Raw genomic sequence first — 21,322 nt, 5'->3', positions numbered from 1 at the left:
ATTCTAATTCCGCAAATAAATAAATAACTGATCCGGCTGCGTGTTCACGGTGTGTGTGTTCACTGCTGTGTGTGTGCACTTTGGATGGGTTAAATGCAGAGCATGAATTCTGATTATGGGTCACCATACTTGGCTGTATGTCAGGTAACTTTCACTTTGTCACTTTACTTTAGGTTAAATTGCAACTTTGGATGGAAACAAGGTTAATTATTTCAAGAATTTACACACCAGTGCATGAGCCTCAAACAGAAGAAGTTGGGTGGGGGGGCTGGCAGCTTTGTCTGCTGTTATGTACCCAGCAGTGTCAAATCAAACCTAAACCCCTGGTAAAATCAGTGATAAGAAGGGTCAGAGAAGTACAATTAAAATTATGGAGGCATATTAATTATGGAAGCATATGGGTTGCAATATTCAATTTGGAATGTAATATGCAAAATGACAATGCAATATGTAAAATGACAATGCATTTCTGTATTTACATTTACATTTTCCAATACATTTGTGCAACGTTTGGTGCAAAATGAAAATGAAAATTAAATTACATAATACACCAGTTTTAATATGTAAAATGAATACTAATTTTAACGCTTTATATGTTGCAAAATTAAAATGAATAAACCGAAATGATCAAAAAGTACACTGAACAACTGTCTTGTCCATGTTCTCTCACTTGAATCCTCTTCTTGAGATTTGAGTCTCTTGACCTTCTTCAAGCCCCGCCTTGTTCACACAGTGATTGACATGGCGGGAGGGGGCGGACACGTGATCGGCTCGGAATGCATTTTCAATGTGCACATTGAATTTTGCAACATTCATTGCGGGACATTGAATGAAAATGCAATCGTAAGTGTCTTGACTGTGGGTGTTAATGCATTTAAGAAAAATAGCATTTAAATGATAATTTTGCCACAGTTTTTGCTTGAACATGTTATACATATCTAATCATTTCTGTAATACATTTTCATTTTAATTTTGCAACTTATAAAGCGTTAAAATTAGTAATCATTTTACATATTAAAACTGGTGTATGAAATGGCAAATGAAAATTATGTAATTTAATTTTCATTTTCATTTTGCACCAAACGTTGCACAAATGTTTTGGAAAATGAAAATGTAAATACAGAAATGCATTGTCATTTTACATATTGCATTGTCATTTTGCATATTACATCCCAAATTGAATATTGCAACTCATATGCTTCCATAATTAATTACAAAAATTTCACAGGTTTGATTAATTTAATCAGGTTCATTCAGTTCAAGTTCAATGTGTTGAGTTCACTCATTTATCCAACCCTTTGTTTAAATAAAATTGGCCAATTTATTATTTTATGGATATTAATGACACATTTTCTGTGTTCTGTGTTTTTATTAAGAATATGTTTAATAAATGTATATATTTACATGAACTGTACAAGTGATCGTTAAGAAAACAAATAAATAAATACATCTGGAAAAAGGTATGGAAAAGTAACAGGAAAAAAATGTCATGAAATAAAATGTCATAACATCATAAAATGTCACATATATATATATATATATTATATATTTTTTTTTTCTTTTCTTTTTTTTTTTCACATTTAGTTATATTGTTGCTTTATTTAAACTTCTTTAAATGTATTTATTTTTACATCAATTTATTATCTGTACACCATAATGACAAGGCAAAGCATAAATAAATAAATCTCACTATACAAATTAAGAAGAAAAAAAAGTCTCACTGTTAACTACTTTTTATCTTATTAGCCTATTACTGTTTATTAGTACTTATTAACACAAAATCATACCCCATATAAACTTAACCATCTTGCTAATTATTAATAAGCAGCAATTTAGTTTATTGAGTTTAGTGAGGCAGAAATTAAAATAAATAAGTTAATTAATTAATTAGAGAGAATTGGCCCCCAAACAACAATAAACTTTTTTCCTTTGTTTGTGGGTATCTGCGTCTTTTGATTACATAGTATTCCAATTTTACCTAGATAATAGCATTATACACCTTTTCTTTTCTGTCTTTCAAATGCTTTTGTCCTCACCTAACACATTACACTTCACACACTCTGTCGCTTAGCATACATGCGGCACTTTTTCAGATTGCCGTTCCTCTTGGTTTCCAGATTCACCTTCACATTTATGAATCTAATCTTCAGTGTTTATTGAAGTGGCTTCATGTATCACCATCGGCCATGCATTAGTGATCTAATGCGACATTATGCGCTAAAAGCAGAAGGGACGTAATCCAATACAGGCTCATTCTCATAAAAAGTAACATTTTCCTCTTCTTTAAGGCCAGTTAAAAGAGAATAAGAAGAGGTAGATAGTGCATCTAAATGTCAGGTCACACAACACTGGCTTCCAGTTTGGAGCTTTTGTGGAGGAGCTCTATTATTCACTGTGTTTAAAAATAAATGCAGACCTATATGATTAAGTGGAACTATATTTAAAGATATTTATAAGGCCAAACAATAAAATAAGTATTCCGGGTTAAGCAACAAAGACATCATCTGCTCCATGCTGCTTATTACCAAAGAAAATTTATTTCAGTAATTGAGCAATTGATTTTCAGCGTATGTAAACACATGGGGAACATGTTTACAGGAAATAACACACAATGGAAGAGTGGTATGCATAGAGACGTAATACAAGTTGTTTTCAACTGCTATTATTTAAAAAAAAAAAAAAATAATTCTGTCACTGTGATTTCCCCTGTGGAAAAGGAGTGTGCTTAAAGTATCGAAAGCACACTTGTAGTGTATTTCAAAACTAGTTTCAAAACTTATGTTTTAGTGTACATTTAAAACAAATGTTAAATTATAAATTTACACTATAATGTATTTTCATGTATTCATGTACTTTTTTTATTTGAACTTTTTCCCTCCATACTATGAAAGTCAATGGCTTACATAAACTTTCTGATTTTGTTTTAATTTTTGAGTGGATTACCTTTTAAGAATAACTCTTTTAAAGCATGTTGTCTATTCATCCATCATTATGCCAAAACTTAATGTCTGTACTTTCACCCTGTGCATCAGACTAAAGAGCACCATGTGTTTCTGGAAAATACTGAAAAAGAGCTACAAAGACAGATTCTAGACAATAAATGTAAATGTCAAGCATGATGCTCATAAGCCCCAGGTTTGAGACATCACAGCGGGCTTGTGTTATTCCCCTGATCCCCAGGCATTGGCATGCTTATCACACTGACGCCTTGCAAACCGACTCAACCTGACTGAGACCTTGAGCCACAGATTACCACAGAAGGTCACAAGCAAATAAATATGTTTCCTTGTAAGTGTGGCAGTCAGGCCTCAATACTGTATTTTTCTTAGTGTGTGTACAGGTTTATCCTCCATTGTGGAGACATCTGGTCATATAAAGGATAGTAAAACCTGAGATTTTTGACATTGTTATTGCTGTTACATTATATTTATCTTAAATTTTAAAAAAGAAAAAAAGGGTTTCTATTTTCTATGAGGGGTAGGTTTAGTTTAGTGGGTAGAAAAAATATTGTTCTGTCAGTATAACAATGATACAAGTCTACTGCAAGTCCCCACAATTACAGCCATACAAATGTGTGTGTGTGTGTGCTTGTTCACTCACCAGTGTCCTGGTCACAGAGCTGTTCGCAGGGGTCAGTCGTTCTCTGGCCACAGTAGTCTCTCACCCACTGGGTGGAGGTGTTGGTCTGGTAGTACAGGGTCAGTTTAGCTGGATTTAACCAGTTGGAGACATCCAGATAACTGCCCATGCTCACCACAAAACTGCTTCCTATATATTTATATATAAAAAAAGGACAGGATTGAAAATACACATTTATCTACTGACCTTCAAGAAGAGCACACAACATTTATACAGGGGTTATTTATTTATTTAATAATTTATTTTTTGTTCTAAGATGTCCTACACTGAAAACAATTACTGTAGAATCGAAATAATTTTAATTAATAAATTGCTAGTAATTTTTTTACCAAAAAAAAATAAAAATAAAATAAATAATAATAATAATAAAAACCTGCAGTTAACACTGAATATAAATAAATAAATAAATAAATAAGTGTCAGCTAGCCCCAGAGTAGAAGTAGACTGTAAATTTACGGTTAGTTTAAGGACTACTGTAAGTAAACATGTACTTGGAAAGTTACTTATGGTCAGTAGAATGTCTGTTGGGGAGCATCAAAATAAAGTGCTAGATATTAAGCAGACAGTCTGTTTTTGACTGCTAATGCGTAGACTGTCTAAAGTGGACTTTCAAAATAAAGTGTTAGCAATAAAACAAATAAATGAGGCAGATAAAAATGCACGAAATTCAAAGCCATTGACTGACTGCGCAACACAATCCATTTTAAGGCCTTGTTTCCACCAAAATGTTTGTGTTAATGTGATGATTGGTAATTGTTGTCCTGGCACTTTTCCACTGTGATTGGATAGCTGGGTAAAAAGCATTAATGATTGTTGCTTTTTACCCAAAATGCTAAGTGTGCTATGCTCTGTGGGAAACAAACGCTAACTGGGTCTTCTGGCTGCTGCAGCCGTTTTTTTACAATATACTGTATGTGACGCTCACATTGAAAACTATTGAAAAATACACTTTAGTGGAAACACAATTTAAGACCTGGAGGTTAGAATCTCTTGAAACATCTCCAGGCCTAAGATCAGTGTTCATGAGTCCATCCAAAAACACTGAACAAACACAATTTAAGACCTGGAGGTTAGAATCTCTTGAAACATCTCCAGGGCTAAGATCAGTGTTCAGGACTCCATCCAAAAAACACTGAACAAGGATGATGTGCATGGCGGGACATGCTCTTCAATATCTGCCAAAGCCCAGATCTCTCCCCAAAGCAGAATTAAGCAGTGTTTCTAAATAAGTTTCTCCTTCTCTTGTGTGTCCATCATCTCTCAGGATGACGTTTACACCTGTCCTGTTCTGCCGATGTGTGAATTCAGCGCTTCCTGAAGATAAGGGCGACTTAAATTAAATTGCTTTGCTGCTACATAATCCTCTCTGCCGTCTTAAACCCGAGAGCAGAGGCTGAGCGGGACGTGTGGACGCCTGCCAGACTGACACCCACTCAGGGACGCCCAGGAGCAGCGCAGATACACAGGGATTTAACACAGTGTGGCAGCTATTGTGCCTGAGCTTCACTACATGGCAGTATGATGAGATGCAACCAGAACAAAGTTTCTGCTGGAGTAAGAAGAACCGTCTAGCTCAAAAGTATATATATAAAAAACCCAACAACAACATAACTGTAATAAATAATATTGTTTTGTTGGCTACACAAAATAATGTGAATATGAAATTATATATATATTATATATATATATATATATATATATATATATATATATATATATATATTATAAACACATTTTAATTATGTATTTATTAAAAATATGCAGGCAATTATTTCTGTGTACTGATATGTATAATGATAAAGATAAATATGATTAAATCTATTTCTTAATTGCATTTAGAAATGTTCTTGCATATTTATAGCAAGCATTGTCCTAGCTCTTGTATTACACCTTTTTCTTCTTTTTTTTCATGTGCTTTAGCTAAATAGGTTTTTTTTTTTTTTTAATAATTATTATGGTTCGCTTGGTTAATATTTTGTCAGTATTTGGGGATAATCAGTATGGGTTGATTCATTATTGGTTCATTCATTCATTCATTAAAAAAGACCATCAGTTAGACCATCTTGTTAGCCCATCAGTGTAACAAGCATTTATTTAATTATTTATTTGCACTTTGATATTTGTTTTTAAGCCATATTTCTTTAAAAGGCATTCAGTTTGAGAACATCCAACATAAACTGAAAACCATCAAAAGACTGAAAAAAAGAAAGGTAAATAGAAAAAAATAATAATACCATATATATAACTCAAAAACCTTTGTTGTAAAACCTGATTGCATTATGTCTTAAAAAAACAACCAAACAAAAAACATCATAAACAGGAAGGTTATAGCATAAGCTAAATATATAGCTGTGTTTCTCTGAAAAAAAAAAAAAAAAAAAAAAAAAAAAAATTATGATGACCTTCTGAATACCCCCTAAGAAACAATCAGCGGCTGAATGTCAATGAACAGTTTAATTAGAAACCTGATGCGGGCGACTGTGACCTCTTCAAATCTCAAACTAATGTAAGGGCTTAAAGATGATAGTTCAAATCTCGCTTCTGTTTACATCTAATGATGTGCAGGTTTCTGTGAGAGCTGGCTGAGGGGTTGGGGTATGACAAAAAACATCATTAAACCAACAGAAATAAAAAAGAAGTCTTAAAGATCCTATGACATGACAATTTCACTTTCTGAGGTTTTTTAACATTATAATGAGTTCTCCTAGCCTGTATATGGTCCCCAAGTTTCTAGAAATTCTATTCGGTGTAAATCGAGATTTTGCTATCTTTCTCTGCCTTTGAGAAAATGGAAGCTCAAACGGGCTGATCTGGAATCTCCTCCTGGTGACGTTATAAGGAGAAATGTTACCTCCCCTTTCTCTGCTTTGCCCGCCCAAATATTTACATACTTTACAAATTTTATATACATCGCAATGTCAGCACAGGCGTTAAAAACAGACTTTTATGATATGGATTCGACAGCACTGCCACAAATAGTGAGTAACCATGTTCATTAATGCCTGAACAAATGATAATAATATGTGGCACATATACAGCAGCAGTATGCTGCCCAGGTGGAATCTGCAATTTAGGTCATCCCAAAACAAGAAGCTGCAGTTTCCCTCATCGCATCGCATTTTTATTTTTTTTATTTTTTCTCACCACAATACTCGGATGTAAATTACTTCAGATTTATTCTAAATATATCACGACCAGATCATCTCACAGCTTTTGTACTGTATGTGTGAGTGCATGTGTGTGTGTGTGTGTGTGTGTGTGTGTTTTGGCCATGTTTGTTCTCTGAGGGTTAAAGCAGCCGACAGCTGACAGATGGTCCAGCATCTCTGAACTGCAGCATCAGCATCTCATGGCTTTAATTGAAAGGTTTCTATGCTCTTCAGCAGCTGAATGTCTTCTGACCTTTCCTTGCTCTCACCTTCATCACTGTGCACAATTGCTGTGAGATCATACTGATCTCTTGCTTTCATCGTTTTAAGAGAATTTCAGAAGGATATATTATCATTATTTCATTGGAATAATTTGAAGCATATATGATGAACTCATATGGCCATGGCTGAATTTTCACTCAGTCTCTCTCTCTGATACACTTACAAACTGTCCAAGCTAAATCTCAAAGCATGCATTTAAAAAAAAAAAAAAAGCTATATTTTGCCACCATTTTAATTTATAATGCATACCTCATGAGGACGGACCAAGGCCCTTTTCCAAATGGTGCACTTGATGTGCACTTGTCATTTTGCTAGGGCTGCTGCTTGCACGTGTCAGACGGTAGGGTTTCCAAATTGAAATTTAAATGTTTCAGAGGAGTGCTCACTAGTGCCACATTTGTGACCACTACAAGTTCTTGATGTACATGTTTTTAAAAGTTTAGGGCGGCATTTGTGTCAGGGTTTGGCTGGTTAGAATGTTCATGTAGTACACGTTCTTGTGGCATTATCCAATTACAAGGCTCATTGGAGAAAAAAAAAAAAAAAAAAAAACAAGAAGAAAGACACACTCCAAAAATGTACCCTTACATACAATTCACTGCAGGTTCCAGCTGAAATGAACACCAGTCGTAGTAAAACACCAACAACTTGCATTCTTTTTCTCACAGATTATTCTCACAGGGCAGTGATTATTGATTGACAGAGACTTAAATTCACTTGGTTCCTTGCACAATACTATGTTATGAGCTCAAAACACTTTTACCATAGTGTATGATTTGTAAACTAACACATCTTGATGTCTGCATCACATAACTTGGTAGTGCACCTGGTACAGCATTACACATTATATATATATATATATATATATATATATATATATATATATATATATATATATATATAATGGGTATCAGACATAGTATCAGAAGAAATGGTTGCAGAAAACTCATTTTTCATGGTATCTTCTTCAAATTTGAAATATAAACTCTACTCATTACTTTTCTAGATTGCCCAAGTACTGATTTCATATATTAAAATAAATAAACAAATAAATAAAACCCGGAATCGTTTGCGTAGCACACTGAAGTAAGGAACTGTTGCAATTTTAGGTTAAGTAGGGCATTTTCATGTGTGAATCCCATAATGGGGATTCTGGTTAACAGGTTAAGTGTAATTTCTGCGTTACTTTCAAACATTATAGAGAATTAACCTTTTGGTAACACTCACCAGACATTTTATTTCCAAAATACCACCAACAACTAGCATAATAGAGTGTTGCCAGATTGACATTAATCTGTGTCAGACTGAAGGCACTGTTAGTGCCTCACACTGGACATTTCATTCTGAAAGTGTTGCAAAGGAGCGAAATATAATTTTATCTTTTCACAGCAAGGTTGTTTATTCAAATAATTTAACTAATATAATGTGGAAAGATACTGTGAACACAATGAAAGAGACTTTAGATAAAAGTGTCTACTAAATGCATCACAATAAAGATTACAAAAAAAATAAAAATAATAATAATAATAATAATAAGTATACAGTTCACCCAGCTGGTATCAGTTAAATGAATGATCATTATTTTGTTTGTTTGTATTGCTTTATTGAATTTATTTAAAGGTAGTACAAATGGAGGTATAATAAAAAAGGTTCCTATTGGTGTTAAAATAATACATTTTGGGTGTCTATAGATTGCTCACCATCAGCGATGAAGTGTTCAGGAACGTGGAGCGTGACCTTGACGGTGAGAGGACAGGACGTTTGTGTGCCGTACACGACTGCCACCACACATGTGCAGACGGTGATCAGTGTTAAAGTGGCCTTGCTCATGGGGCTCTGAGGGCAGCCTGTGGGAACAGAAAAAGAAACATGATTATACAGATCAGACACCTGCTGTTATATCACGACACCTCTACCACTCACCATCACAGGGACCCCTCACTGAACTGCTGCCCCTCATATATATATATATATATATATATATATATATATATATATATATATATATATATATATATATATATATATATATATATATATATTAGTGCTGGGCAACTACAATTTCTTTTAATTGCATTGTTATGCACAAATTGTTATGCACAAAACTAATAATGCAGTATTGTGTTTTGCACTTTTTCATTTAAAAGTAGGCCTACTGCTATATGAACAAAAGTGTCATAACATTTGGTTTGCAAACACTTTAAACAAATAGATGCTTTTTTACAGCAGTTTCTTTTACATAGTAAAAGTTAAAACATTTATTGTAGACTACATCTCAACTTATAACATTGATGTAATTAAATTAAATATAAAACAAGCCATTTGTCACTGGCAGGACATTAACGTTTTTATAGAAAATATTTTATAGTTTGTTATATAAAAACAAGTTATGCTCAGAGTCCAGAGCCTCGATCATAACATTATAAGAGCATCTTCCTTTTGGAGACCTGCATGATCACGGGACCCGTGACCCCTTCGCAGCGAAATACGGTGCCGGACAACACTGTGTTAAGCGAGATTGCTTCTCTGCTGTCTTCACTTGCTATCGGAAACTTCCTATTTCCAACTTATAAAGTCATGAAAAGGGCTCATCTCCTGTTTCCAAAATGCATCACAAAGTGCTTGAAAAAGCTGTAAACTAATTCCACATTGCACAAGGTGCAAACAACCTTATGCCTGTTTCAAACATACTCCGCCTGCAGTGCGTATGCGTTGCATATTTTTTTACGCACCCATGTTAATGGATTCCAGTTGCGTTACAGGAGCGTTGCGTCTGCAGCAGTGCAGCAATCGATTACGTACCGAGTAGCGAACTGCACACGCCTGTGTGAAAGCACATCGAGTCCGTGCTGCACCTCATACGTAAAGCACACGGACTGCATTTTTCCTCAACTGTTTACTTTCACTTAAGAAATAACTGACAGTTTTTTCGAGCATAATTTCCAAGCTGGACATTTTGACATATTTTGTATGTATTTTGTCGGCACAAGAGCAAAAATAAGCAAATTCGATGTTCAAGTGTTTTGAGACGCCTTTCTCTGCACGAGCCCTGAACACCAGAACACAGCGAGTACTGAATTGGGCTCTTTCACATCTTTTTGTTTGTTCAAACTGCGATTTGTATTTGTTCATTCAGGTGCAGGAGGGACTTCGAGGAGAACTTCGCAGAAGAGAGCTCGGGTTCAGTGTCGCTGTACGTGATACGCGGCTCTCGATCTCTCTCGTGCGCACTGAACACAGCGCGCGAGTAACCAGCTACTCTGTTCAGCTTTTCCGCGTCTTGTTTTTGGATGCTTTAATGTTTAAATCGACAAGTGGTAAGGCTTAAAAACACGTGAAAAAGATGAGCTTTCGTGACGATGCGCAGCAGTGGCCCGTCAACTGTCCTGAGCATCTTTTTAGGCTGGCCTCAGCCAGTCGGTTATATAAAATATCAAGGTGAAAGTCATCATTGCTTGCTTAGTATAGACCCAGCTCCCAACCCAACTTTGAGAATAGATTACCGGCGATATTTTCGATTTATTAACGCAGCACGTTAACGCCGATAACGGCCCACCACTAATATATATATATATATATATATATATATATATATATATATATATATATATATATATATATACACACACACACACACACACACACATACACACAGCCATTATCATTTATTATTTAAGGCTCAGTAAGGTTGTTTTTTAAAATAAGTTTCTTCTGCTCACCAAGACTGCATTTATTTGATCACAAATACAATAAAAAAGTCAAATAGGATTCAAATAACTGTTTTCTATGTGAATATATTTTATAATGTAATTTATTAGTATTCTTATTCAGTATTCTTTGATGAATATATTTTATTATTATTATTATTATTATTATATTTTTTATATTAATTTATTTACTATTATTTAGTTTTACACATCTGTATTCATTTTTGATTAATTGATTGCATTCTTGCTGAAAAAATATATATAGATTGGACAAAGAAAAAAATCTGATAAAAAAGACGTTTTGTGAGGAATGTGAGGATGTTTTCTGAGTCTTTCAAAGGCATTTTTTTATACTTGATTGCGATAGTTCATGGAGCTAATTGCTAAATTTTTAGGGTGGCGGGTGGTTGGGGGGGGGGGGGTGTATGAGTAATCATTTTAAGGGGGGCTATTTACTATAGCTATCTAATATAACAAAAACCCAGGTAACAGTTTTCTTTTCCAATCTGTTCACAGAATTCTCCACTTTCCACATTCCAATTTAATGTCCTATATTGCTTGCCTTGGTGAGCAACAATAACCAAAGGAGGGGCGGAGCTTAGGGAAAGGTCAATTCGGACCACTTAATAGACTGAGAAGCTCTAACGCTACAATAAAATGAGGAGCGACAAGTGCCCTGATGCATTCTGAGGACAGCCTGACTATAAATTAAATCCTCGAGCTCCCTGTAGTGGAGACGTGGGAGTGAGAGTGTTTATTCCCATGTCTCAAAGCTCTGTGATGACGATCAGATTTATGTAACATAGAAAGAAAAGCTTAAAGTCTAACAGGAGCAATTCGTCTGTGCAGTTAAGTGTGAGGTTAAACTAAAACTCTGGAACCTCCACATTTAGTGAGAAATGACAAATAGGATTTGACATCTTTAATGAAGATCAGAAGCTCTGAAGTAAAAATAAACAGCATGTAATAACAAAGAGTTAATACCAATTAATACCAGCACCAGCTCCCAACAAGCAATGAATATTATTCTAACAAACATATTGCTGATATTCACAAGCAAACAAACTCTCTACACAATTTATTATATATTTTTTAATTAGCTAAGTTTAGAAAAAATTTTGTTAAGACATGACTGGTTTTTATTTTATTTTATTTTTTATTTTTTTGCAGAGAAACAGATCATGGGTTTTCATAATCACCCGACAAGACTTAGATATCAGAGTTAGCCTAAAAATAATATATAATAACTCTTATAATAATAACTGTCTTGAAAACTTTGAAAACTCTGCTGAGATACACCGAATAAGTGTTATAGAGGGCCCAGAGGGGTGAGATAAAAAGTGATAGTAACTCCTCTTCAAGCAACTTGAAGAACCTAAGATTTCTGTAGACTACATCCAAACATCTCACAGATGCTTGTATTTGTTTTGTTGTCTCTGCCGTGTTCAACACTCCTCCGAGAGGTCACACCTGGCTTGTTCTTCACAGTGCATTCACAGTATCTCACGTCTCTTCCTGAACAATCTGTTCCTAACTGTAGCCGTCAGTGAACAACTCAGGAATATTAGCTACATCTTGACTGGAGATCCAAAAAATATTTATGGACACTTAGAAACAGGTGGATTTGGACACAGTTAAGCGCAAATCACCACCTGGAAGAGATTCTGAACTCTAAAAAATAAAGTATATGCACACATTATAGTATGGATGCGTATGGGTAGCATAATTCAATTTGTAATATGCAAAATGACAATGCAATATGTAAAATGACAATGCATTTCTGTATACACTTCACTTTTTTTCAAAGAGACAGAACTATTTGCACTGTATTTATCAGTGGGACAATATTTGTACAATACTACAACCTAGAAATAATTTGCAGGTCTCAGCAGCATGAATTATGTGCCAAGCTACATCTGATTCAAATATTATGCTAATTAACAGTGAGCAGTGGTTTCAGACAGTGTCACACTCGCACTGACTCTTATTCTGTCTGAACGAATGAAAAGACCGAGTTGAAGGTGGAGCGATTCGACCAATCAGATGAAAGCAGCTTTTCAGCTTCTCCCACAAGTGCGAATGAAATATTAAAGCCATAAACTGAAATGATCAAAACGTACACGGACCAACTGTCTTGTCCATGTTCTCTCACTTGAATCCTCTTCTTGAGATTTGAGTCTCAGACCTTCTGCAAGCCCCGCCTTGTTCACACAGTGATTGACATGGCGGGAGGGGGCGGACACGTGATCGGCTCGGAATGCATTTTCAATGTGCACATTGAATTTTGCTACATTCATTGTGGGACACTGAATGAAAATGCAATCGAAGTGTCTTGACTGTGAGTGTTAATGCATTTAAGAAAAATAGCATTTAAATGATAATTTTGCCACAGTTTTTGCTTGAACATGTTATACATATCTAATCATTTCTGTAATATATTTTCATTTTAATTTTGCAACTTATAAAGTGTTAAAATTAGTTATAATTTTACATATTAAAACTGGTGTATGAAATGGCAAATGAAAATTATGTAATTTAATTTTCATTTTCATTTTGCACCAAACGTTGCACAAATGTATTGGAAAATGTAAATGTAAATACAGAAATGCATTGCCATTTTACATATTGCATTGTCATTTTGCATATTACATTCCAAATTGAATATCGCTACCCATATGCTTCCATATTATAGATCTTGCAATCTTGTACATATTTAAACATTATTTGGTAAGACTTCACAGTTACTATTAACATTTATTAATTTTGGTAAAAATGTATTGTTAGTTCACGTTAGCTCAAGTCAATGAATAATATTATCATATTTGTTTTGATTGTAATAACTTATCAGTAAATACTGAAGCGAATGATAGGAAAGTTTATTAAGTGCTTTAGAAACATTTTAGTTGTTAGTTTATGATAGTAATGCAACTAATGTTAACAAATGTAAGCATATTTTAAGGTGTAGCACATTATGTTATGCTTATTTTTATAAGGATATTATTATATAGATTATATAGGCCAATTTGCACAACACATTTATAACAAAAACAGGTCTTTAGTACACTATAATGAATAAAAATCAGTAAAGTAAAAACAGAAAACAGATATTAAAGCCTTAAATCCTTTTCAAAATATTTATATCATATATACTTTATATGTATTTTATATAATTTTATACAAAGAGTTAAATCATAGCACCTGTTTTATTGTATTATTCGCTCAACTGATTCATTCATTCATTCATTCAAATTTCCCTGCTACTCATATAAATTCACTGAAGCAGTTATCATTGCTAGTTCAAATATTTATTTATTTATTTATTTATTATTATTATTATTATTATTATTATTATTATTATTATTATTATTATTATCATCATTATTATTATTATTATTATTATTATTATTATTATTATTATTATATATGTTTTTCAAGATCATTTATATATACTACGGGCCGTTGAATGCTTGAATCTGATTTACTGGTGCAATTATTTTCTGGGAAATGCACGGCGAACGGAGTTCCAGGCAGCTCTCTTGACCGTATTACAGTTCCATATCACGTCGCATAGTTAACTGTAACAACGGTCATGCAGTTTGCACAAAAAGGTGTTGTCAGCACTGCCCTAACGATTTTATCAGTTATTGTAGCAACTTAAAGGCTACACATGACATTTCTCACTAGCGAGGTAATAACAGCACTGTTTATAGATGCTGCAGCAGAAGAGTGTTTAGAGACACACAGAGGTATATTAGCCTAATTCACACAAACTCTCTCTCTCTCTCTCTCTCTCTCTCTCTCTCTTTCTCTCTCTCTGTGTGTCTCTGTCGCTCTTGCTCTCTTTCTAATAACTTCATTAATAACTGCATTAGAATGCTATCAACAGCTCAAGCCTCCATTACCAGCTTTAAAACGACGTTTTGGTACTAGCAAAAGAGGCACTGTATGAGATGCGGAATAAACATTCCTACTCACAATAGCGATTTAAGTATAAAAAATGGACAAATCCCTTTAAATATATTATCTGATTGATGTCTTGAGGTGTTGTATAAGCGGAATAATGACCACTAATCTAGGATGCATCCACTTTTTTATAGACTAGTTTGCATAGCATTCATTTAAATGGCACGTGTGTGTGTGTGTGTGTGCTGAAGAAAGAAATATCTTCATATTGACAAAGTATGTTAAGTAATTTAACAATGATTCATATGTATGACTTATACATAAAGAATATATTATATTACATTGTTTAGTTATTTAACAGTTACAGAAATTATGGCTTACAATGATGACACATCTTTATACGTGAAACTGGCTGCAATCACTGTGAAAGACTTAAGAGCATTTAGCATATGTACCAACATAACAGCATATAAACACGCCGAACACAATCACTCACTCTCTTTCTCTCTTGGCTTTCAGAAGTGAATGAGCAAGTCCTTGACAAAGCTTAGCAGAGCTTCTCACTTGTGTGTCCTTCATGCTAGAGAGCATCTTCCACACAATGCTCAGCTACACTACTGGCTGTGCATTGAAAATGCTCTTACATACATATAAAACATGACAAATACTGATTTGACACAAAAACACACGTACACATAAAATGTAGATTACCGTTCTGTTAATTTCTGATGTGCTTCTGATCACTTTCTGTGTCTGTCTGCAATGCAATAACTCACTGGATAACTTCAGTCTGAGCTGTTTATCAATGACCATTTTTTAAACTGAAAATCACAGCTCGAAAGAAAACAAATATACACAACACAACTGTAGAGATGGATCCTCTCTGAACTCTGAGTATGACAAACATACATACATATATATATATATATATATATATATATATATATATATATATATATATATATATATATATATATATATATATATATATATATATATATCTCAGCTATCAGCACAGATGGAGTATGAGAGATAATTCATGGCTATAGCGGCTCAGGAGAGCAAACAGTGGCCTTGAGAAATCAATAATAAACCATGTTCTGTCCCTTCTGCTCCTGGTTTGATAGTGAGCAAGTTTTCAGCACTTCTGCCACTGCAGCTTTTGATATGGATCAATTTAGACCGATATCACTACAATGAAAAGGGCTGAAACTCAGTGAAATACATTTCCTAGACAATTTCTTCTTCTTATAGCTTTTATCTTTGAGTTTTGCAAAATGCAAAATACACTGCAAAAATTTAACTGTGCAAATAAATAATTGAGTGGTGCTTGCCTGTGCAAAACCCACCACCACATTTTAAATTTTTTTTGTCTGCCCCAAATCTCTATGATATTTTTGGGTCTGTTGATATGACATCGAGCATCGCGTTAATTCAGTCAGGCCACGTTAGTCACGCTTGCATCAGCTGACAGTCAGCTGTTCCTGACGTGTACCAATCCGGTCTCAACACCTATCACAAGCGGTCTATTTAAAATTCCCATTCTTCAGTGTCTCTTCCATCGCATCGCTGCTTGCAATTAACTCCCTCCTCCAACCCCAACTCCACCAACTGAACCTGTAATCCGATTTAACACGGGGTTTGTCTAGCTGCTCTCCCCGCTCTGTCCAAGCATGGCTGCATGGACAGGCATGTGGAGTGGTGCCCAGAACATTACCATACCGCCAACACTAACTGTATGCAATTATAATTGTCATAAATATACTTGACGGAAGTGGTCCTGATTGAATTGGGATTAATGTAGGTCTAAAGGAAAAGTAACAACAAAGCTTTCACAAGCCATAAGATTTAAGGTCTCATTCACATACATAGCACAAAAGGTGTGGGAAAAGGAGCAGTTGAACTGGGTGGAAGAACTAGAAGCAATAACAGTAATGACACTTGCCTTGGGAGGAGGACTATAATATCACAGTCAAAAGCCTTTCACTAAAAGGGAAAAGTACAAAACAAGTCCATCTCATGCTTTTAAGAGCATTACAACACAAACAGGCAATGTATATATGCTCCCAGAAATAAAATTGTATTTCTCAGCATTCAAGGCAACATTTGAATGGCCATCAAAAGAGAAAGATGCTTACCGCCTGCAGTTACAATATCTATATTAGTCACAGTATCTACCATCACAAATAACTGTGCATCACAAATAACCAGCCTTGTGGCTTTTTGTGTTTGCTTATTTATTCATTTAATTTGTTAGTTATTTACAAACCCGATTCCAAAAAAGTTGGGACACTGTACAAACTGTGAGTAAAAAAGGAATGGAATAATTTACATATCACATAATGTTATATTTTATTCACAATAGAATATAGATAACATATCAAATGTTGAAAGTGAGATATTTTGAAATGTCATGCCAAATATTGGCTCATTTTGGATTTCATGAGAGCTACACATTCCAAAAAAGTTGGGACAGGTAGCAATAAGTAACTTATTTTGCTTCAATAAGTAACTTATAACAATTTGTAACTTATTAGGTCAATTGGCAACATGATTGGGTATAAAAAGAGCCTCTCAAAGTGGCAGTCTCTCTCAGAAGTCAAGATGGGCAGAGGATAACCATTTCCCCTAATGCTGTGGCGAAAAATAGTGGAGCAATATCAGAAAGGAGTTTCTCAGAGAAAAATTGCAAAGTCTTTGAAGTTATCATCATCTACAGTGCATAATATCATCCAAAGATTCAGAGAATCTGGAATAATCTCTGTGCGTAAGGGTCAAGGCCGGAAAACCATACTGGATGCCCATGATCTTCGGGCCCTTAGACAACACTGCATCACATACATGAATGCTACTGTAATGGAAATCAAAACATTGGCTCAGGAATACTTCCAGAAAACATTGTCAGTGAACACAATCCACTGTGCCATTCGCCGTTGCCAGCTAAAACTCTATAGGTCAAAAAAGAAGCCATATCTAAACATGATCCAGAAGCGCAGGCGTTTTCTCTGGGCCAAGGCTCATTTAAAATGGACTGTGACAAATTGGAAAACTGTCCTGTGGTCAGACGAATCAAAATTTGAAGTTCTTTTTGGAAAACCGGGATGCCATGTCATCCGGACTTAAGAGGACAAGGACAACCCAAGTGGTTATCAGCGCTCAGTTCAGAAGCCTGCATCTCTGATGGTATGGAGTTGCATGAGTGCGTGTGGCATGGGCAGCTTACACATCTGGGAAGGCACCATCAATGCTGAAAGGCATATCCAAGTTCTAGAACAACATATGCTCCCATCCAGACATCGTCTCTTTCAGGGAAGACATTGCATCTTCCAACATGACAATGCCAGACCACATACTGCATCAATTACAACATCATGGTTGCGTAGAAGGATCCGGGTACAGAAATGGCCAGCCTGCAGTCCAGATCTTTCACACATAGAAAACATTTGGCGCATCATAAAGAGGAAGATGCGACAAAGACGACCTAAGACAGTTGAGCAACTAGAAGCCTGTGTTAGGCAAAAATTGGACAACATTCCTATTCCTATTCCTATATGACTTTTATAAAAAGAAGAGGGGATGCCACACAGTGGTAAACATGGCCTTGTCCCAACTTTTTTGAGATGTGTTGATGCCATGAAATTTTAAAATCAACTTATTTTTCCCTTAAAATGATACATTTTCTCAGTTTAAACATTTGATATGTCATCTATTTGTATTCTGAATACAATTTGAAACTTCCACATCATTGCATTATGTTTTTATTCACAATTTGTACAGTGTCCCAACTTTTTTGGAATCCAGTTTGTACTTATTAGGCAAATATGAATGCCTTATTCTGCAAGACCATGTTCGAGACCCTTTAACATATTATTAAAAAGCAGTAAATTATAAGTTTATTGAGGGAAAACATCTCTGGTTATGCATGTAACCATGGTTCCCTGAGAATAAGGAAAGATACGCTGTGTCCTCTAGAGGGTGCTATGGGAACGCTGTCAGCGTGGCAAGTGTCTGAAGCATGAATTAAATAATGACAATGAACTTGACATTGGCAGGCGGAAGCCTATGACGTAAACAAATGAGCGACTATGGATATAAAAGGGCACCTGTAGAACACAACATCCTCTTTTTTGTCTGAGGAGACACAGACATGATGCAGAAGCATGACAAATTAAAAGAGCCTACTACTCACATTACTGCCTAACCGCAGCTCTGGGGAGTGGAGGCTTCAGCAAGATGACTCTTTAAACCGAGAGGAAACCTACCTGCTCAGCCCGGGTAGGGGAGCTCTTAAGAGGTCTCAGCATAACAACTATCTAGATTGAGAGGATACCTGACTACACTTAGCACTAAAGACAGTTAGTGAGGCTCACAAAAAAGGAGCCTACACACCAAAGGTACTGCACAGGCAGAGCTCTGGGGAGCAGAGGCTTCAGCATAACGACTCTCTAAAACGAAAGGAGACCTAGCCACACTCAGCGTCAAATGCAGTTAGTGAGGCTCGGAATAGAATAGCCTACACTCCTCTTAATTCCTAGGCAGAGCTCTGGGGAGCAGAGGCTTCAGCAGAATGACTCTCTAAACCGAGAGGAAATCTACCTGCTCAACCCGGGTAGGGGAGCTCTTAAGAATGGAGGTCTCAGCATAACGACTCTCTAAAGTGAGATGAGACCTGGCTACACTCAGTGCCAGAGGCAGTTAGTGAGGGTCTGGAGAGCAGAGGCTGCAGCAGAATGACTCTCCTAACAGAGAGCAAGTCAACAGGAGTACCCTGCTCATCATAACCCTCCATGCTGAGGGGAGTGATGCTTTAAAGTGTGTTAGTAGAGACACACTGGTAGAGTGGAGCCTAAGGTACCAGAGTCTAACCAACTCAGAGAAAGGGAACGAAGCTACTTGCATGTCTTGCATGCACACGTACCACTATCTGGATTTTAGGAAGTATACATTTGCTCAACATGTGTACTTATCTTCCTAAGCATCAGTTCTGGGGAGTGGAGGCTTCAGCAGAATGACTTTCTAAATGAAAGGAAACATACCATGCTCAACCCTGGTAAGGGAGCTCTTAAAGGTCCCGTTCTTCGTGATCCCATGTTTCAAACTTTAGTTAGTGTGTAATGTTGTTGTTAGAGAATAAATAGTATTTGTAAAATTATAAAGCTCAAAGTTCAATGCCAAGCGAGATATTTTATTTAGGAGAATTCGCCTATATTGAATGGTCAGTTTGGACTACATACCTCTACTTCCTTCATTAATGACGTCACTAGAACAGTTTTATGTCTAACCTCCGCCCACAGGAATACACAAAAAAGGGGGCGTGGTCTTGTTGCGCTCCCACGGTGAAGAGGAAGAGTTGTGTTTGTAGAGTGTGTTTGTCGCCATGTCGTCGAAACGCTGTTATTTTCATCTCAGAGTCCCTTTGTGTGATTACCTTTGTTTGGCCCTCCCAGGGATGCTGTACTTAGAGATCAATGGTTACAATTTATGTTTAACTCAGTTCCCGAAAATTATAATCCATATGTAAAACTATGTGCAGCACATTTTGCTGAGGACAGCTTCCTCAATCTCAATCAGTTTAATGCCGGATTTGCACAGATTATTCTTGAAAGATGGAGCAGTTCCCTCTTTGTCTGGAGAAGGCATTGTTTATGGACCACAACCGGTAAGTGTATTTTATTATTTAAGTTGGTGCTTATTACACAAAGGGCAATGCTGTTTAGCTTTGTTAACCCTTTAGGCGCCAGAGGTTTTTTCCTAAAACGTTCGATTTTGACATCTTAATTTCAAAAGGCTATATCTTAAAAGTGATAAAAGATAGAGACTTTCTATAAATTATAGAAATATTATAGATGACCTAAAGTTATTGTAGGGATTACATTTTCCCATCTAATTTGCATATTATGACGTCATATGGTGGCGGCCATCTTGGATTATAGAATTTTCATGAAAATTCACGTTTAAATGATAAAATGCAGCACTTCTTTCTCCCCAAAATGTACCTCACCTTCTGTATGCTATATTGCACGATACTGAATGCTCAGGTAAATAGTAAGTAGTAAACAAACTGTGCAAATCATTACTAATAAATGGTAGAAACAAACCGAATGCATGTAGCGATTGGCCTTTTGCTGTAGAGATTTTCCATTTACAACATACAGCATGCACTCTGATTCCATGTATGGGGCACATGTATATTATTCATATGACACACAAACACAAGTAGACAAGACCTGTTTAGTTCAAAAGCTTACTCGCCACGGCAAGGCACAGATCATGAGTGAGATGATGAGACAAGACGAGAGACAATGTTAGTGTTTTTTTTTTTTTTAGCTGACAAAGACATGAACACACACAAAAAAAGAACATATTGTACACTACTATATGGTCAGGGAAATAGATAGTAAATCAACAGTGTAAATCATTACTAATAAATGGCAGACAAAAAAAATAAATAAATATGTAACAGGCCTTTTGCTGTAGAGATAATGGCTCCCTATCCATCCAGGTGACATTTCTTGTAGTGTTTCATGGTGTGGTACCTTTCATTGCAAGGCACAACACAAAGACCCACCCCACACTGCCTGCACATGTATTTTGTCTGACGGCGGCCTTTAGGGCGGGTCCGATCAGAACAAACCACACAAT

The 21,322-nt window shown here is 35.7% G+C and overlaps 1 protein-coding gene across 1 annotated transcript in view; it reads right to left on the bottom strand.

Moving 5' to 3' along the window:
• Nucleotides 1–21,322, bottom strand: part of LOC132140726 (astrotactin-2-like) — a 534,505-nt gene that overhangs the window by 232,268 nt on the left and 280,915 nt on the right. Inside the window, exons 6-7 of the mRNA XM_059549640.1 lie at nucleotides 8,771–8,917; nucleotides 3,601–3,768 (exon numbers count right to left, since the gene is read on the bottom strand). Coding sequence (XP_059405623.1) covers nucleotides 3,601–3,768; nucleotides 8,771–8,917 — 315 coding nt within the window. The remainder of the gene's footprint in view (nucleotides 1–3,600; nucleotides 3,769–8,770; nucleotides 8,918–21,322) is intronic.

The sequence above is a fragment of the Carassius carassius genome, chromosome 5 (genome assembly GCF_963082965.1).
Source record: "Carassius carassius chromosome 5, fCarCar2.1, whole genome shotgun sequence".
NCBI classification, from domain to species: domain Eukaryota; kingdom Metazoa; phylum Chordata; class Actinopteri; order Cypriniformes; family Cyprinidae; genus Carassius; species Carassius carassius.
Note: the sequence above shows the minus strand (reverse complement) of the source record. Positions and strands in the feature narration are given on the sequence as shown.